Source organism: Clarias gariepinus, chromosome 17, assembly GCF_024256425.1.
Source record: "Clarias gariepinus isolate MV-2021 ecotype Netherlands chromosome 17, CGAR_prim_01v2, whole genome shotgun sequence".
NCBI classification, from domain to species: domain Eukaryota; kingdom Metazoa; phylum Chordata; class Actinopteri; order Siluriformes; family Clariidae; genus Clarias; species Clarias gariepinus.
The window spans coordinates 23,219,387-23,239,588 of NC_071116.1; the positions used below are offsets into that span (position 1 = coordinate 23,219,387).

Genomic DNA, 20,202 nt, shown 5'->3' on the forward strand with positions numbered 1-20,202 from the left:
GAACTCATTGTAATATTCAAGAAACCAATTTGAAATGATTCGAGCTTTGTGACATGGTGCATTATTCTGCTGGAAGTAGCCATCAGAGGATGGGTACATGGTCAGAAACAATGCTCAGGTAGCCTGTGGCATTTAAACTATGCTTAATTGGCACTATGGGGCCTAAAGTGTGCCAAGAAAACATCCCCCACACCATTACACCACCAGCAGCAGCCTGCACAGTGGTAACAAGGCATGATGGATCCATGTTCTCATTCTGTTTATGCCGAATTCTGACTCTACCATTTGAATGTCTCAACAGAAATCGAGACTCATCAAATCAGGCAAAATTTTTTCCAGTCTTCAACTGTCCAATTTTGGTGAGCTCGTGCAAATTGTAGCCTCTTTTTCCTATTTGTAGTGGAGATGAGTGGTACCCGGTGGGGTCTTCTGCTGTTGTAGCCCATCCGCCTCAAGGTTGTGCGTATTGTGGCTTCACAAATGCTTTGCTGCATACCTCGGTTGTAACGAGTGGTTCTCTCAGTCAAAGTTGCTCTTCTATCAGCTTGAATCAGTCGGCCCATTCTCCTCTGACCTCTAGCATCAACAAGGCATATATATATATATATATATATATATATATATATATATAATATTTATATATATTATATTTATATATATATAAATGAAATAAATTTAGTATAAAAAGTAACTTTTTTTCTTGAAGTGTGTATAATTTTTTTGCTAACTATAGCTTTATTCAACGTGTTTATTTTTTTAATACTGTATAACATTGACTATAAAATTCACAGTGCATCTATAAATGTATGAAATTAAATATTTCAAGATGCTTTTTCTTCAGTTTGATTGACTTGAATATGGCTAGAATATTTTCATTAAAATTTTATTAAATTACTGTTTGTCTTTCGGCTGCTCCCAGCAAGGGGTCGCCACAGTGAACCATCCACTCCGCACAGGCAAGCTTAACACAGGTTTAACGCGAGACAGAAGCCTTTCCTGACACAACCCTCCCATTTTATCCAGGCTTGAGACCGGCACTGCATCCAGTGGCTGGGAATCGAACCCGGGCTAATACTTAAATATACAGTCAGCCAAAAAAATGTATACGCACTGCATAAGGAGTATGTATACTGCATAAGGAGTGGAATGAGGCTGAAGTTAGTGCATCAAGAGCCACCACACACAGACACCATCAGGAAATAGGCTACAACTCTTGCATCCCTATGATTTAAGCCACTTCAGAAGCTTCTTACCTGGGCTAAAGAGAAAAAGAACTGGACTGTTGCTCTGTGGTCCAAAGTCCGCTTTTTAAATAAAAAAAAAAAAAATTATTTGGAAATCAAGATCCCAGAATTTGGAGGCCGAGTTGAGAGGCACTGAATCAGCCCAGTGTGAGATTTCCACTGTTGGTGATGATTTGGGGAGCCATGCCATCGGCTGGTGTTTTATACGCTATTTTCATATGATTTTATCAAATCTAAAGTCAATGCAGTTGTCTGCCAGGAGGATTTTGGAGCATTTCATGGATCTGTCCACTGACAAACTTTATGGAGATGCAGCTTTCCTTTCCCAGCAGTATTTAACACCTGCCCACAGTGCCAAAACTACCACTATCTGGTTTACTGACTATGTCATTACTGTGCTTCTTTGTCCTTCGGCTGTTCCCTTTCAGGGGTCGCCACAGCGAATCATCTGCCTCCATCTAACCCTATCCTCTGCATCCTCTTCTCTCACACCAACTAACTTCATGTCCTCTCTCACTGCATCCATAAATCTCCTCTTTGGTCTTCCTCTAGACCTCCTGCCTGCCAGTTCCAACCTCAGCATCCTTCTACCGATATATTCACAATCTCTCCTCTGAACATGTCCAAACCACCTCAATCTGGCCTCTCTGACTTTATCTCCAAAACATCTAACGTGGGTTGTCCCTCTGATAAACTCATTCTTAATCCTATCCATCCTTGTCACTCCCAAAGAGAACCTCAACATCTTTAGCTCTGCTACCTCCAACTCTGCCTCCTGTCTTTTCTTCAGCGCCACTGTCTCTAAGCCGTAGAGCATCACTGGTCTCACCACTGTCCTGTACACCTTTCCTTTCATTCTCGCTGATACTCTTTTATCGCACAACACACCTGACACTTTTCTCCACCCATTCCAACCTGCCTGTACCCGCCTCTTCACCTCCTTTCCACACTCCCCGTTGCTCTGGACCGTTGACCCCAAGTACTTAAAATCCTGCACCTTCTTTACCTCTGCTCCCTGTAGCCTCACCGATCCTCCTGGGTCCCTCTCATTCACACACATGTATTCCGTCTTGCTGCGGCTAACCTTCATTCCTCTGCTTTCCAGAGCGTACCTCCACCTCTCCAAATTTTCCTCCACCTGTTCCCTGCTCTCGCTACAGAGCACAATGTCATCTGCAAACATCATAGTCCATGGGGACTCCTGTCTTACCTCATCTGTCATCCTGTCCATCACCAGAGCAAACAAAAAGGGGCTTAGAGCTGATCCTTGATGCAGACCCACCTCCACCTTAAACTCTTCTGTCACACCTACAGCACATCTTACCACTGTCATTACTGTGCTTGATTGGCCAGACAACTCGTGTGACCTGAGCCCCAGAGAGAAACGATGGCGTATTGTCAAGAAGAAGATGAGAACCAAATGAAACCAGCTGGAAGTCTGCTATCTAAGCAACCTGATCTTTAAAAACACCTGAGCAATGTGACAGGCTGACCGTCTCCATGCTCTACAGCACTGCGGTGCTTCATGTTAAAGCAGTATTGAGTGCATAAATGAACAAAACTTTCTGTATAGTAAAATTTGTAAAACTTACAAGCAACATACATAAATGTTTTAAAAAGTCATGCACGAACAGATGTTTAATATGTGTGCAGGTATAATACTTATTATATATATATTCCAAACAGAAATGTGTAAGGTTTGTAACAAAGAATGCTTTTTAAACATACAGAAAGTTAAATACAATTCCATCAGGGAACACCAACACACATGAAAATAGTTTGGAATTAAAATGTAAAAAATATTTGCATTTCAAAATGTAACAAAATGTTTAAAAATGGGAGAAAATTATAATAAATCACAAAACAGATCAATATTGTTTCCATGAATTTTAACCACAATCAGTGAAAACCTCAGTCCAGGAAAGTTAAATGATGGAGATGAAGTCAATTTATCAATCATTTTGGATTGTGATTGGTCAGATACAATACTTATCCACTAGGGGGTGCTGTGAATCTAAATATTCATAGCAAATCTAATGCAGTGTGGTGGCAGTGTTGGATATCAGTGCAGTGAGTGACTCAACACTGCACCAAGTGGGCCAGAAGTAACCTGCTAAACCTGTCCTGTGTGCACTCAAGTACTTCCTCTTGGTGGCTCATTTTAGTGAATTACAAAAGGGTGGTAATTTGTTTAATAGGTCCAAAGAGGGGAAAAAAAAGTGCTTTCTCTGTGTTAGAAACCAGCTATGATGATCACATTGGTGACCTCAATGCCCATTTTAATCTGAGGAGAAACCTCAATTCACACACCTGGAGGATTAAAACCCAACAGAATGATCGCTATCATAATGAAGATGTAAACATCCGACATAAAGTGTACTTCAGTTTCGAGATTAAGAACACTGGTTAACTATGCACTAGTGAACATGCACTAGAGTGTAAAGGATTTAATACTTGATTTAATAAGATTTAATATGCTAACACGCCAATAGCAGCATATACACTTCTTACACTCTCCATTATTATAATTACTTACAATAATGTATTGCAATTCTCTGAGTCTTTATACAGTCATTTTGGTCTATATAAAAAAAAAAATTAAACAGCTAAAGAAAACTAAACAATGTTGTGCGACTGCAGGTGGTATTACATTATATGGCACTTTCTCCGCTTCTTACGGACATGCCGTGCTTTGCGACTGTAATCCAATGCCAGCTTGGTGGCTTCTTTAAAAACGTCCTCTACATTCTCACGGTGTTTAGCTGAACATTCTAGGTAGAGGGTAGCATTCATCCGCCTCTGTGTCTCCTCTCCCTGAACACATCAAAAACACACAGTGAATAACAAAATGTGAACCATTATGCTGAAGGGCACGAGTCACTTACCTTCCAACACACTGAAACATTACTGTATACTGAACACTATCACGCCATAAAACATTGAAACATTACTGTATACAGAATGCTATAATACACCATAACATACTGAACCATTTCAGTAAACACTATAACACACCATAACAAATTGCTCCATTATACTAACACACTGTATTATACTGAACACTGTCGCCTTACACCTCCAGGATCTGAGTTCGATTCTCGCCTCTGTGTGCGTGGAGTTCGCATGTTCTCCCCATGCGCGATGGGTTTCCTCCGGGTACTAGGCTAATTGGTGTTCCTGAATTGCCCGTAGTGTGAATGAGAAAGTGTGAATGTGTCTATGTGTGTGCCCTGCGATGGATTGGCACCCTGTCCAGGGTGTACCCCAACTTGTGCCACTTCCAGGCCCCCCATGACCCTGTACACAGGATAAAGCGGTATAGAGGATGAGTGAGTGAGTGAGTGAGTATAGTACACCCTAGCACACTAAACCATTATACTGAACACTATAACACACATATTATAATAATGCATAATAATACAGTATTACTGTGTACTGAATACTATAGTCTACTGATACGCTGTGAATCTCACTTACTCACTCACTCATTATCTAATCCTGGGATGTGGGGGTCTGGAACCTATGACAGAATGCCAGTCATTGCAGGGCCACACACATACACACACTCATTGACACATTACGGGCAATTTGGGAACACCGATTATTCTAATCTGTATGTTTTTGGGAGCAAACAGGAGTATTCAGAGGAAACTCACCAAGAACGGGGGGAATATGCGAACTCCATGCACACAGAGGCAGGAATCGAACCTAGACCCTCGAGGTGACACTGTAAATCATTATACTCAAAACAACATAACACACAGAACCATGACACTGAAGGATGTAAAAAAAATTCACACTGAACCATTATTCTAAACACTATAACATACTAATATTCTGTGAAATATTATACTGTGCCTCATAAGCCACCATAACACAGTAAACCAATATACTCAACTTAAAATAAAACACTGAACCATTATACTGAACCATAACCACAACCAAAAGACACAGCGAACCTAATGCACTATAATGCACTAATACTCTGCGAATTATTATACAGTGAATCATCACACCATTCAAATAAAACACATCATAAAATTCAGTGAACCACTGCTGTAAATACAATATAACACACAATAACACGCATTGAATAAATTACACCAGACAGTGAACTAACTGCCTATCGTTCTAACCTTTGGTAACCGGTCTGATTTGATTAGGGGTGTGATGTCAGCATGATGTCATCACTTACCTGAATGTATGTGATTGGTTCGAGGTCAAGCGATCTCAGTTTCCTCATCTTCTCCTTGTCCATTCTTAAATCAGTTTTACAGCCAATCAGAATGACAGGGACATCACGGCAGAAATGATTCACCTCTGGATACCACTACACACACACCCATACACATCATGTATGCTGTATTTAGAATTAGGAAATAAAATGTTTAACTTGTTTTAACATTATTTCACAACTTGTTTTAATAGCCAGAGCCTTGAATTTTATTTGGACCATAAGATTTTTGTTTGTGTAGCACTTTTAACCATTTTATTGTAAAATTAAAAGAAGGCATGTAAAGTTGTGTGTAAATATACCTTAATTAGCACATTCTCGTAGCTGGTTGGGTTTGTGACATCGTAACACACCAGGATGAGATTCGCATCCTGATAGGAAAGTGGTCTCAACCGGTCGTAATCATCCTGACCTGACGACACACACACACACACACACACAAACACACACAGAGTAGATTTACACTGATGTTTACCATTACACCTACTCATATCTTCCTATGATTGATTTATTTTTGACTAACGTTAGTATCCGACATTGACAGGAAAAGAATTTGTAAAAATAGTCTGGGGATGGTTCTCTCTACCTAGAAGACGGTTTTGGCCTCGACTGGTGATGGCAGCTGTTTCTCCGAGGACTTGTCTGTTTGATAGTTCAGGACTGGAACTTTCTACAAGTCTACCTGAGTCTTCAATAACTAACTGGACTCCATATTAACATCAACTGTTATAGCTGAACTGCCTGCCAACTAACACACAGTATGAATGCAGATCAATTCCTGCTTTCTGTTTCACCCAAATGGGTGATGGGTTCCCTGTTGAGTCTGGTTCCTCTCAAGGTTTCTTCCTACTATCATCTCAGGGACTATCTGACCATTTTGATTCATACACATTCAAATTCCATACAAACTTAAATAATTCTTTTGATTGTGTAGAGCTGCTTTGGGACAATGCCAATTGTTAAAAGCGCTATATAAATAAAATTGAATTGAAAAAAATTGTTGAAAGGTTAAAGCTATAAATAAGCTGATCAGCTTTAATGCTAACAGTGACATTATTATTTCTGGTTAAAGCCCATGTACAGTACATGTCTGCCTGTTTGTCTGTACAGTAGAACTTTTTGCCTATCTTAATAATACAAAGAAATAAAAAATTTGTAAGTGTGAGTATTTTATGCACTTGTCTAGTTTTACTTCTTTCATCATCAGCCAAATACACTCCAGTATACTACTTTAGCACTGCTATTTCAGTCTAAATACAAACTAATTCCAGTAAAAAATATTCAGTTTAACTTTTCTAATTAATATCGATTGGTGCATGTGTTTGTTTGCATTGAGTAAGTAGCGCATCAGTATACTTTATTTTAAAGTATATTATTATATCTGGCACATAACTGTTCATAACATCGCTTTTACTCAGCACTTTACTTTCACTTATAAAGGTAAATAAGGGTGAACTTCAGGCAGATATCTAAGTACTGCCAAAGGTTCATTTAATTCAGACCAGCGGTTGATTTAAGACGCGCCCACAGTTTGATGCATGCGCAGTACGCTGCTTCAAAACATGCGGTTTATAATCTGGTAAAAAAACTTCTCACTTCTACTAAACATTTTGATTTTATTTATGGTGCTGGTTGAACTACCTAATACTTAAGGACCTAAAAATAGTTTCATTAAATTCTGTCCAGGCGTGATGTTGTGACAAAATCTGTCAGACAGACATACAGACAGACAGAAACTTTTTCAAAACCGGAATTCCTCCAATGTATGAAACGTAAAGAAACGTTAAGACTGAAAGAGCGAGTTCTGAGCAATATACAGACAAAAACTTTACATATATTATTTAGAATACACTTTACATTTTAAGGGATAATTATTTTATTCATTAAAGCACTGTTTGTTTGTACGTATCATCATTATGTGAGCCAGTTTTGTGCTTGAACATTGCATTTAAAAGCAGTGTGGATGATAAACCCACATCCTGCCTCAGTCTTCCTGTTCCTCAGAATCATCACTGCTCGTACACATGCGTCTGGTAATGATAAGAACACACCGAATTGTCATTTCAAAAATGTCAGCTGTTAAAAACTGACCGCAATGAGCAATTCAACTCACTAATTTCTTTAACGGTTTACAATGCAATACAAAACAGTCTAATTAAATTTGTAAGAAAATTATATATAGTGCTTTCACTTTTTGCTAATTTATTACAGTGTTGTATAATGTTAACCTGTTTACTCAATTTTTTTTGGGAAAATTGTAGAGTTGGCATTTTAAAGATAATTTCACAATATAGTACTATGTTAGAAATTTTATTAAGAGAAAATGAGCTTTAAAAAGATTTGTTTAAAAACTCATTGCCGTGATTTGCTGAGTAATTACATAAACGTACTGGTGCAACTGTCTATGTAACCAGTTGTAAAAACTGAAAAATGGTTAAAACAGGCTAGTAAAATTTATCTGTCTGTAAAAACGTATCCTGGACAGTTATTAATATTGAAATCCTTTAAACAGGTTTTCCAATTATTATATTTACCCTATTTATGTATTGCACTATTTTTCTGTTGATATTGTTGATGGACGATTAAACACCTGTCTGAGTGTAAAGTGACAAGTGTGTGCCACAGTAACAGGATGTGGTGTTCTACCTGCGACTCTCCACTTCCTGCAATGTAGACAAAGCCACTTTGATCATTTTATATCCTTGGTATACTTCCTGTTAAACGTGTAACTTATCTCAGTTTGCTGTGAAATGGTAAACAGCTACATCAGCATAAAAATGATACTGATGTACTTCAGTATTAATGAATAATGAACAGAATGAATAATAATAATGATAATAAAGATTTTTTCAATGTGTGAGAAATATAGCATAAACAGGACTTAAATTAAATCTGAAACAGAATTCCTTGTAATGCTCGAACTTTGCAGTTACAACTGAATAAAATAACTAAACAAATTGAACTTATAGAATCTATAGAGTGTATATTTTCTGGTTTCATACATAAACAGTACAAATTGTGTTGTAAGATTTCTATGTACATAAACTTACTATATATATATATATATATATATATATATATATATATAAAATATTTATTCTAGATTAACGTCCTTAAAATAATGCTAATCTGCTACCCTGATATAATGCTAGTCGATAGTTTCAGCTGCTTGCTATAATGCTAGTCAGAAGATTAGCCTTTTAACAATTCAGTTAGTTTGTACTTTTGCTGTTTACTGTGAAGCTAATTTGCAGTTGGGGTTGCGGTGTAGATGTTTAATGTGTGTAATGCTTAGATTGTGGTAAAGCATGAGAAAAGAATCACTCTGAATGAGCTTGCTGCTACTAAAAACACTAAGTGCAGACTTCAGTCTAAAACAAGAAACAAAGTGGTTCCACATTTATGGTCAAGATTCAAGTGAAATGTTTAGTGTTTTAATAAAAACACTTGAAGAGATTATGGGCTTGTGTAACTCAACAGTTCTTGAAAAATTAGGTTTTTCAGGAACAGTCAGATTTTTTGTCTGTCAGTCAGTTGGTTGTGTCAAGTTCTTTGTAAGCTACATGTGACAATAATTAGTTTAGTCTGCTTTGTAAAATGTTAGATTGAAGATTAAACCTGCTTATGATTATGCTACTTTGTAGATTAGCTTGTTTTTTTTAATGAGGCAGTTTAAGCTGTTTTTTTTTTATTATGCTAGTTACACTAGCCTTATTTACTATTATGCTAGTTTGTAGATTAGCCTGCTTATCATTATGCTAGTTTGTAGGTAGTCTGTATTATGCTAGTTTTTGGATTAGCTTGTTTATTATAAAGCTAGTTTGTGGTTTAACCTGTTTTATATTATGCCATAGTACATCCTTTAGCCTGTTTACTATTATGCTTCTATATTAACAACAGTTAATTCCAACCCAAGCAATCTGATTGGATGAGAAGCATTCCTCTCAAGTGGTACGTTTTATTATATGTGTCGCTCCATGTCACAGTTGTTCCAATAACTGTTAATTACACTAATTGTCGGTCAAGAGCATAGATGAAAGTATGTCTGTACGGTCTGCAGTACTGGGTAGAGAGCAACTGGCTGCCAAAACCCACATTCAAAACCAGTCACAGCTCCACCAGTCGTGGTTAGATAGTTCGCAGAAGGATATTTGTTGATGGAGCAAAATAACTGGTAAAATAAACAGACAATTTATAATCTGTGGATAATAATTGTGTTTGTGAAACTGTTGTATAAAAGCAGTATCACGCTCAAGATCATGCTGTAGTGCGAAATATCAGGCTGTGCCTTGTGTCTATGATCACATCGCAGTCCCGCTAATATTCATAGCAACAGCACTCCATCTCATTTGCTATTGCTTTATTGTAGATTAGCATGTGTTTTCTTATGTTAGTTTGGTAGTTCTTTAGATTTGCATGTTTCCTCTATTGCCTGTTTGTAATTTAGCTTTCTGTACTTCTTATAACATAAATATGTGAGTTAGCTTGTTTTCTGTGATGCTAGTTCCCTACTTGCCTAGTGAACTAAATGTTTAATCAAATAGTTTTTTGCACTTTAGTTTTATATCCAGTATTTAATAATTTTGAGTACACATACACAAGTAAAACAGGTAATTCAGGATGTTTCTCATTTTCTATCATAAATAAGAAATAAAAAATAAAAGAGGATGTAAGGTGTGTCATGTTTCTGTTTGTTTAAGTTTCAGTATTCTCTGTGTAAGAAGTAAGATGTGTGTGTGTGTGTGTGTGTGTGTGTGTGAGTCACCATTTTTTTTCACCTATGTTTAAGGTTTAAGGAATGCAGCATCAAGAACGATAGGTGTGTGTGAGTGTTTGTGTGCATACCTGCTGTGTCGTACAGGTTCAACTGAATCTCTTTTCCACCATGGTTTACTATCTTCATGTACTTTTCAAACACCGATGGAGCGTAAGTCTGAATAAAAAATATAACTGTGTAAATAATTTTTACAACATTTATACTTAAATTCATACATATATAAAAAGGTTTTTTTTTTAAACAGAATAAAATGCAGAATGAGCAGTTTTTCATTGCCTGGGCAGTGGTACACAGTTGGTTTGTGATTGTCAGTTAATTAACACCCAGTGCCTTTACTTCTCCTAAACCAATATCCTTTTTATACCAACCGACCACTATTAACTATTAAAACCCACTTTCACTTATAAACACAACAATGAAAACCACCTACACAATACCTAATTTCCCCCCTTAGTCTGGCATGTTTATGTTCTGTAAACCCTTTATCCAGGTCAGGGTTGTGGTGGAACTGGAAATTTTGTGGACAAAAACAAAACAAAATAGGAATAATTAGAGACACGTATACTACATTCACACACTTATTCATACCTCTGGGCAATTAAGAGTAGGTACTACCTTTACATCGATTGGGAGGAAACCAGTGAACCCTGAGAAAACCCCATACAGTCCTGGGCTCAGGATTTATATTGTTGTCCTTCATAAGAACTATGCACTGTATACATGTGCAGCTTCCAGATGTGACCTTGTACCAGTGTATCAAGTAAGAAAAATGTAACCATCTCTGGTTCAAGTTAAAGCACTAAACGCAAAAGTGAATTTTATTGTAGCAAACCTGCTTTGTTAAGCTTAGAGACTCAACTGGTTTCGAGAGTGTGATGTAAATAATGTGAACAAAATCATTAGTATAGGTCCAGTGTGTACACACAACAACCGAAGAATAGAGCCCTCAGCATGTATACAAACATACAACAACCTTTATACTAGATTGAAACCACATGGCTAGGACTAATTCACTTCTTCACACTTCTTGGGTGTGTGATTGTGCTGACATTTTTTTGCAATCGCATTTCCTTCCCTAAAATTCACCTTGTGACACACGGTAACATTGGTGAATAGTAAATAATGCAGTAATGTATGCAACATGAACAACTGTTAACATGCCCCCCACCGATCATTTTAAAATAGATGGAAATAAATAACTAAATGGACTTTAAAATCAACAGTGTCTAATGGAACTTGATATCGAGCGTATAGCAAAACACAAAAAGACCCATATACCTTAAACAGAAATGGGCGAGGTGTTACAGAGACTTGTACAGGGCCTGGAAAAGGGTTTTCCCTTTTCTAGTTGCACCAGCTAGTCATAAATATTCTCTAAGCCAGAAGATAAGGTTTATACCTGGCAGGTAGAAATCAATTAAAGTCTGTTGCTTTGGTAACTGCTAGGGTTTTCACTGGAGAGATATTAATCATTGACACAACACATATTGAAGATGTCCTGACCATCATTAACTACTTCATTAAAAGAAGAGCGAGCAGTTAGACTCTTTTTATTCTAGTCTTCTGCTGCTGTAGTCCATCTACTTCAAGGTTCGACATGTTGCGTGTTCAGCACCTTGTACCTCAGTATACAGTACCTCGGCTAAAGCGGGATGTTATTTGGGTTATTGTTATCTTTCTATCACTTCAACCCCAATAATCTGGCCATTCTCCTCTATCCTCTGGTGTTAACAAGGCATTTTCGCCCAGAAAACTGCCACTCACTGGATATTTCCCCTTTTTTTTTTTGCCCCTTTCTCTGTAACCCCTAGTGATGATTGTATATAAAAATCCCCACTGATCAGCACTTTCAGAATTATTCAGAGCAGCATGTCTGGCACTAACAATCACGCCATGTTTCAGAGTGACTTAAATGAGCTTTCTTCGCCATTCTTGAACACGTCTACATGCCTACATGTGTTGAGTGGCTGCTACGTTGATCGGCTAATTAGATATTTACGCTAACGAGGGCTGTACATAATAAAGTGGCCAGTGAGAGTAAATTACTCCATTAAGTTATGCTCATAACAAATCACTTATTAATAAAAATCAGATTATTGGTCAGAAAGTTTGGTTAATTATTGTTTGAAATGAACAGATTAATCAAAAACTGGGCAGAATGTACTTCTGTTTTAGCGTGTAAAGGTGCTGGGCTGTTCAACTCTAGAGCTAGAGGGTTACGATGTCTACTTTTCCAGCAATTAAACACTCCCAAAATACTTGGCAATTAACAGAGTAGTTGAATCAGATATGTTTGCATAAAAATAAAAAAAATCACTAAACTGAGCCGGACACCAGCCCTCCAGATCAGGGTTTAAACAGTAGACTATCTAACTTTAATAACTTACATTAGACTACCGCATTTGAAATTTCCCAGTTTTGCTTTGACAGAGCACCTTGCTAGATTATCCACTCTATAATCAGGCTTAGTTATGCGTATTCAAACATCACTTTCTTTTTCTTTTTTTAAACTCTGTCAGCTATGTTAAAAATGTATTACACTTGTGGATGTGGTGGCTAAACTGAACTTTGTTCATGTTTGTGTCGATTCTTTTTTATTGTTTTAAAGATCAGCCTAAGTTGTGATGTACGGTATTTTTCAATTTTCTTTAACTAACAAAAAAATCCGTCAGACCCCGAACATTGTCAATGTAACAACACAATTATAAGAGTCATAACAAAGTAATTACTAAATTACTAAAGTTCTAAACTCTAAACTTAGCATTGAACAATTGAATTTCTCAGAAAATGAGTACTCTGTTAGCAGACCACAAAGTGCACAAGATCCTGGTTAAGTGTGAAACGCTACATGAAAAAAGTACACGTTGTCTTCACCTCAGGAAAATCTCCTTTAGCATAGACCATCAGCAGAGACGTTTTCCCACAGCCTCCATCCCCTACGATCACGATCTTCAGCTGCTGTCCGTTAGCACATTTGTCCTGCGTCATGTCCTCCTCTGAACCAGCAGAACCATGAGGACACAGACACACACACACCCTCACACATATACACACACACACTGAAAGAGCCGGCTCAGATATATCACACCACAAGCTCTCCACTTCCTCCTGAGAGTGTGAGATATTTCCACACCAGCACTAACTTTCCCCACCTACCTTTGAACTGAATGAACGCGCGTGTTTGTGTTTCAGTGTGTGCACTACCCACTGTCTACCACACGAGAGCAGAGCAGTTTCAGGTTCACACCCTTTACACACGCACACAGCAATCAATCAGATAAGAAAGGTCTTTACGCTCTTTTGAACCTTGCATTGCATGTATTTACACTGTGTGTGTGTGTGTGTGTGTGTCGGTGCGTTAATAATGAATACACCACTTACAGTATGCTAATGATAAAGGTATTCTAAAGCATCAAAAGTGTGTAGTACTCTGTTTTTCACATAATTTATTTTTCTTTTCTGCATACATTTTCATTACGAAATAAAAAATAAATTAAATTAAGAAATAAAATTAATAACAATTATCAGAAGACTCATCTCCTCAACATTTGCATGCAATTTGTGCAACACCAATTCTACGAGAGTCATTCAAGTCAAACTTGGACTTTTGATTTTGATCAAGAGAACACACTTATTTGGGTAAAAACTCCCTCTATGTCTCGATATAATCCCCTGCTATGCGCATCTCAGTGCGTGGGTACCATCAAGGTAGAAAGTTTTTTTCAGTACGCCGGAGCCATGATTGCTCCGCCTGCTTTACGTCTGAAACGCTGGCCTCCCAGGAACTCCTTTAATGGCCCAAACATGTAGAAATGGCTTGAATTGTGGTCAGGGCTGTACAGGGTATGTGGTAATAACTCCCAGGCGATTTCCTGTATTGTGCAAGTGGTGTTGGTGAATGATTGTGTGTACAGTTCCCACAGATAGATGCGTGTCTTGTGCAAGTTGCCAAGAAGTATATCATCAGTTTCCTCGCTGAACGCTCACGGGAACTACTGCGGTGGGCTCAGAGACACCTTGGCCAGGATCATGATTTACAGACATGTGGCCTTTGCGCAGGTCGAACGTCCTAAAGCAGCTGGTAGTCTAATGTAAATTAGTTTTACACCTTCATTTACAAAAGAAAATCCTGGTTTGACTTGAACGCCCACTATGGCTTTAAAACAAAGCTAAGACGAATGTTTGACAAATGTTTCTAATATAAGATAAAGAACTTGTGTCAAGAACATGTCACAGCTTTATATGATTTTAATGATTCTAGAATTTTACAAGTACAACAGTAGTGAAATACAATTGCAAAAACCTTCAGACTGTGCAGATTTTTAATTATTAAAAATAATAATAATAATAAAAGAATAAGACTAAGAAGACTATGATATAAACTATATACACTCACTCATCTTCTACACCGCTTTAGCCTGTATGCAGGGTCGCAGGGGCCTGGAGCCTATCCTAGGAGACCTAGGGCACTAGGCGGGATACACCCTGGACAGGGTGCCAATCCATCGCAGGGTACACACACGTACACACACTGACACCCTCATTCACACACCTTGGGCAATTTGGGAACACCAATTAGCCTAATCTACATGTCTTTGGACTGTGGGAGGAATAAATTATATACAATATAGTATAAATATAAATTATACAGAATTATGTTGTAATTTGTGATGTGTGCATTAATAAAGTGACTGTCTGTCTGTGCAACTATGTGCTAAATTTGTTGGTCATTGCATGTGAATTGTATTAAATATTATAGTTGTAGTTGTATTACATATTATAGTTTTTGGAATTAGTGAGTTAAACTTTTGTTAAATCTTATGCTCATATTAGATCTAATGAAAGTTAACCGAAAAAAAAAAAAACCCCGAAGAAAACATCATCCTTCCATCTTTCAGCCATGTCCCCCAGTCACATTCTCTAATCCTTATGGCACTCTTTGGATCCCAGGAAGAGCCCCACCCTCTTACACACAGGCACCATAATGAAGGACAAATTGGACATGCAGGGGGCCAAAGACGGCCTTCCAAACATAAAAACTGTCTGAGATAAGGGATTGAACAAAGTAATTCACAGTTTAAAAGATACTTTATTCGAGTACATGAAAATAACTACATAGAAAACACCAATATATATATAGAATTAGAACAGAATAACAATGCACTTAAGGTACTACATGACCATATAATAAAGTAAGACCAAGAACTTAATTAACAAAATTCATAACGAATGGAAATACAAAAGAAAGCAAATAATATATGGTGCATGAAGGGTGAAGAGATTTAAGCTTTACTAATATATATATATATATATATATATATATATATATATATATATATATATATATGTATAAAGTATTTTAATTCTCTTCCAGAAATCCCACATTTTGTTTCAGTTTAATAAGAAAAGAGTGAATGTTGAGAGCTGAGAAAATTGAAAACCTGTGCTTTTATAGCAGAAGATTTTTTTCAATGTTTCCTTTTATTAACTTTGTGCCAAAAGTATTAAAGTTTGTATGACGTTTTTTTTGTAGAGCCTTGTACTGCATGTACGAGGTGAGTCTTCTGTGAAAATACTGACGAGCCTTTCTGGACACGTTGCTTCTTATTGCAGCTCCTCGTTGCACTGAAATAGCTTGCTGGTATTTTATTGCGTATATATGCCGAAGGAAAAGCAGCTCACTGGTTAGGGGACTGGGCAACTGACAGAAACGTCTCGAGTGCAATTTTCAGCCGCGCTGAGCTTCCACTGTTGGGTCTCTTAACCCTCAACTGCTCACCATCACACCCTGGGGTGAACTACAGGTCACTTTGGATAAAAGCATCAGGCAAATGAGATGAATGTAAATGTAATGTAAATGCAACTACACTCACTAGTGCTGGAAGTAGGCTGCACCCTAGATGTGCATATCTTCACTAAGCGCAATGATGCCTTGGTATTTAGTCTCACGCACACAAAACATTCATGAGGTTTCATCAAAAATGCTTCATTCCATGTGACTTGGTGAATACTCGACCGTTTTCTATGTATCCTTTCATGTCGACGTGTACCTCCTCGACATGTATCATTATTTCTATTTTTTTCCTTCCATTTTCTGCTTGTTAGATACAATCCATGCTTATTGAACACGCTTAGAAAGCAGGCTGCATTTCATTGGTGTGTTTGAAACACCCTTTAGAATGGAACAGCCTTTAATGACATGGCATCTGAAAGACAAGGCTTATGAGGGAGGCGTTTCGTGGAAGCAGTGAAACCAGATTTTCTCCTTAAATTCTTCAAGTGAGTCACATCCTGCTATAACAACCCATCCACACACAGATAGAAACACCTATACTCTTACTGCTATAGTGTTTTGTTCATGATTTAATTTTATATGTACGTGGACACATAGGAATGTGTAAATGATTTACTCAATAACCAGCCAGACCCCTTGAATGTGTGCTGTGTGTGTGTTTAAGTGAGAAAGAGATAGAGAGCGAGCGCAAGAGAGAAAATGGAAGGGCAGAAACAAAGATTTAGAAAGACTATGGGCCTTAAAAAATATGCACAATACACAAACACATATAATGCAAAATATTTTTAACAATATACACAGGAAATTTCTTTTTAAATACTGCACATACACGATAATAATTTTTTTTTTTTTTTTTTACAAAATAGAGATTTGTGCAATTCTAATGTTACTAAGTAAAAGGACTATTAGCGAGGCATTTCCTTTTTATCACCATCAATGTAGATTACTTAAAATTAACTCCATAATAAAATAAAAAGTCATTCAAGGAAGGAATCGTTTTGTCTTAACAGATTTCATGGAAAATCGATGTTTGCCAGGCAACATGTCATTTCTAAGGATCATAAAATATTTTAGCGTTTCATTGCAAGTACTATTTAAAATAAAGTTATATCAATTACAATACACAATTAGAAACAGATGATTTAATGATAGATCATTTCTATAGTAATTATCTCATTCGATCACTTTTGGTGCAAGAATACTTACATTTTTAAATGCTATTTTTAAATACAAAGACTCTGTACAAACCCCTGTATTCATGCTGACATGGATTTAACCAAATAATCTGACCTTTGAACCCTAAACCCAATCCACTAGTAATCCTCCATATCTGTAGATCTTTAACCAGGCAACTCTGATTAGCTCTTAAAATCAACCACACCGTTGGAGTGTACTCACGAGCACGGCCTAACAGATACCTATTCAAATGACGATCTTCGTTAGAGATCCGGTGAGCACGAAACCAGTTTCTTGACAGCAGACAGCGGGGTTTCTCTCGTTACGTCCCTCCTTGCTCTTAAAATAGAACAAGACAAAAGCTAGCACTTCTGAGGGAGCTGCGTTGTGCCCTCCACCCTTCAGGCTGCTCCCATTTTTGCTTCTTGCTTTCTTGTAAGGTTAGACCATCAGCATGATATGATATTTGCAGGGTTATTTTAACGTGTGCTGCATCTCTGTTCTAACATTAGTTCATTACACTGTGTATGTTTAGCAGTATTCTGCTGGTCGGTGTTGTGTGTCATGGATCGATCACATTTTCACTTAATGTAATGTTGGTGCATTTCCTGCTCTAGTCCCACTATCTTAGGTCCACATTTTCATCAAGTTGCTTCTTAATAAAGAAATATTATGCAGAAACCTCACTAGAACTCGAGATCAATCATTATTTAGGGTTACTGATTTAGGAAAAAACAGCAACAAAAAAACAACAACAATAAAAGCCTCTAGAATTTTTAGTTTGCTGCAGTGCTCTCTAGGTGCAGAAACACACAGTTGAAACACATAAGAAATACACAGTTGCATTGGACGATGCATGCGCAACACTGTTTAGTACAATTTAATCAATTGCACAAAATGGGATTTGATTAAAAATCGTCGTAAACAGTGTTGTGCGTGCATTTTGCAATGCTCTCTAGGTGCAGAATAAGAAACACACGCAGCTACATTGGAGAATACATGCACAACACTGCTTAGCACAATTTAATCAATACATAAAATGGGATTTTATTAAAAATTGTACTAAACAGAGTTGTGTTTGTGCATGCATTTTGCAATGCTCTCTAGGTGCAGAACACCGTTGCATTGGACAATGCATACAAAACACAATTTAATCAATGCACAAACGCTGTTTGCATGTAGATCTACACTAATACCACTCACTATTTGCAGACACATCACGTGCACCCAAAGAAATTACAGAACAAAACGTCCATTCTTTCTCTCTCTCTCAGCTTTGCAACCTCGTCCTGTATCGAGTTACTGTGTGGAACATTCTGGAAGGTGGGGTTGCAGAACACGACACGAGCCCGTGTTTACCGCTCTGCAACTGAAATATCAAACTAGTTTTGATGTCCTTATATGGTTAAATGGTTAAACCCCGCCATTTTGGGTCCGGATTATTAAAACCCATTAAATACAGAACACGGCGTTAGCCTGCGCGCGTGAAATGGAAGCCCGAGAATGCTGCGCCTCTATTGGCTAATAGTCACCATGGCTACGATCTAAAAATCATTCATACTAGCGTACTAAATAGTATGCCGGAACGTAGTGAGTGATTTAACACACTGTTCAGTACAATAGTGAGTGTGCGATGATTAAATCCCAGTCTTGTCGTCGTATTCAACTTAGTGGTTATAGCAATGAACAGTAACTGAATTTGAAATGAACTGTATATGAAGTCGTTTTCACATACTATGTAGTAAGGTAGTATGTGAGTACGGCTCGCCCAGAAATGGCGGATCGGCTTCTTCTTGTTCCTGCTGCTGTTAGAGACGCCGCCATTTTGAAAACAGACAACAGCCAAGCAGCCATTAAAGTGCAGCATGTTTTTCCAACTTTGCCATAAAAAGAAAAGGTTCCAATTAAGATGAAAAATAAAAAGCAATTTATTTGTAATTATTTATTATTTATCCTGATGCAGAGATGGATTTTTTTGCAGAACACGGATAATGTAGTGTTTAAAAGTCTTTAATTCAAGGAAATAAAAATGATTTGGTTTGCAAATACTTGTAAATTAGGACATGGTAATAAATGCAAATGTTATAAATAGATATTTAATAAGAATAAGAATAATCTTACACTTAAAAATATTTCCCCTGCCATGAAATGTCCATTACCTTAATAAAAGCTGATGAAATCTCTCTGTCTGTCTCTGAGAAATGAAAAGCTCATGCTTTTTTTTCTTTTCCTCCTTCATCCTGTCTTCAGCAAGAAAATGAGGGGGATGGTTTGCATAAAGGCTCTTAACAAAAATCAGCCTCAAGAATTTCCAGCAGTTTCACTCCTCAGAGGCTGTGCTCTTAAATTATGCTGGATTTCATTTTCTTAAGAAAAAAAAAATGCACCATCAGGCAGAAAAGATTGGTTATTTCTGGGTTTTGTTGCTCTGAGGCGTCGCAAGCCGACCCCTCTGTAAAAGCCCTGTGTTAAAGGATCCGACGATGGGGAATGAAAACGTCCCTCTTTCTTCTGCGTTTAGGCCTGATAAAATTATTCCAAGCCAGTGTTAAGGTAAATATCTCCACTAGAGCTTTACTGACTGTGTGTTTTGGAGTGACAGGGGAGAGGAGAGAATGAGAGTGAGGGAGAAATCTGAGCAATATGCTGTTAGGAAGATTAAAACTCCATAGCCAAGCAAAAAATATAAAAATAATAATAACATGTCCTTGACACAAGGTCAAATAAGTTTAGACTATGTTACAATGCTCAGTTTAAAGGTGAAAATGTCTGTGGAAATGGGTTCGAGAGTTTAATAGCAGGTTAATGATGATTTATTTGTCAGTGACTAGTCCTATTAAGGAGTTCTTATGGGTCTGGTGATAAATTATAACATTATATACTGACATATCAAGGACATTGTGGTTGATTATTATTATTATAGATATTATGGCTTTGTACCAACAACCACATCATACCTGTGATTCAGCATTTTTTT

The 20,202-nt window shown here is 37.3% G+C and overlaps 1 protein-coding gene across 1 annotated transcript; it reads right to left on the reverse strand.

Annotated features, from left to right (window-relative positions):
* Positions 1–2,850: 2,850 nt before the first annotated feature.
* On the reverse strand, positions 2,851–13,402 carry rhof (ras homolog family member F). Its single transcript, XM_053515531.1, has 5 exons — positions 13,130–13,402; positions 10,324–10,411; positions 5,781–5,890; positions 5,440–5,574; positions 2,851–4,058 (listed from the first exon to the last, which is right to left on the reverse strand). Exons 1-5 carry the CDS (start codon positions 13,241–13,243, stop codon positions 3,891–3,893), a joined length of 615 nt encoding a protein of 204 aa, XP_053371506.1. The 5' UTR covers positions 13,244–13,402; the 3' UTR covers positions 2,851–3,890.
* Positions 13,403–20,202: the final 6,800 nt, after the last annotated feature.

Coding starts and splice junctions, on each gene's coding strand:
- rhof (XM_053515531.1), bottom strand. CDS start 13,243: ATGACGCAGGACAAATGTGCTAACGGACAGCAGCTGAAGATCGTGATC. Junction 10,412..13,129: donor CTAAAGGAGATTTTCCTGAG/GTGAAGACAACG, acceptor TTTTTTATTCAG/ACTTACGCTCCATCGGTGTT. Junction 4,059..5,439: donor AACCAATCACATACATTCAG/GTAAGTGATGAC, acceptor TGATGTGTTCAG/GGAGAGGAGACACAGAGGCG.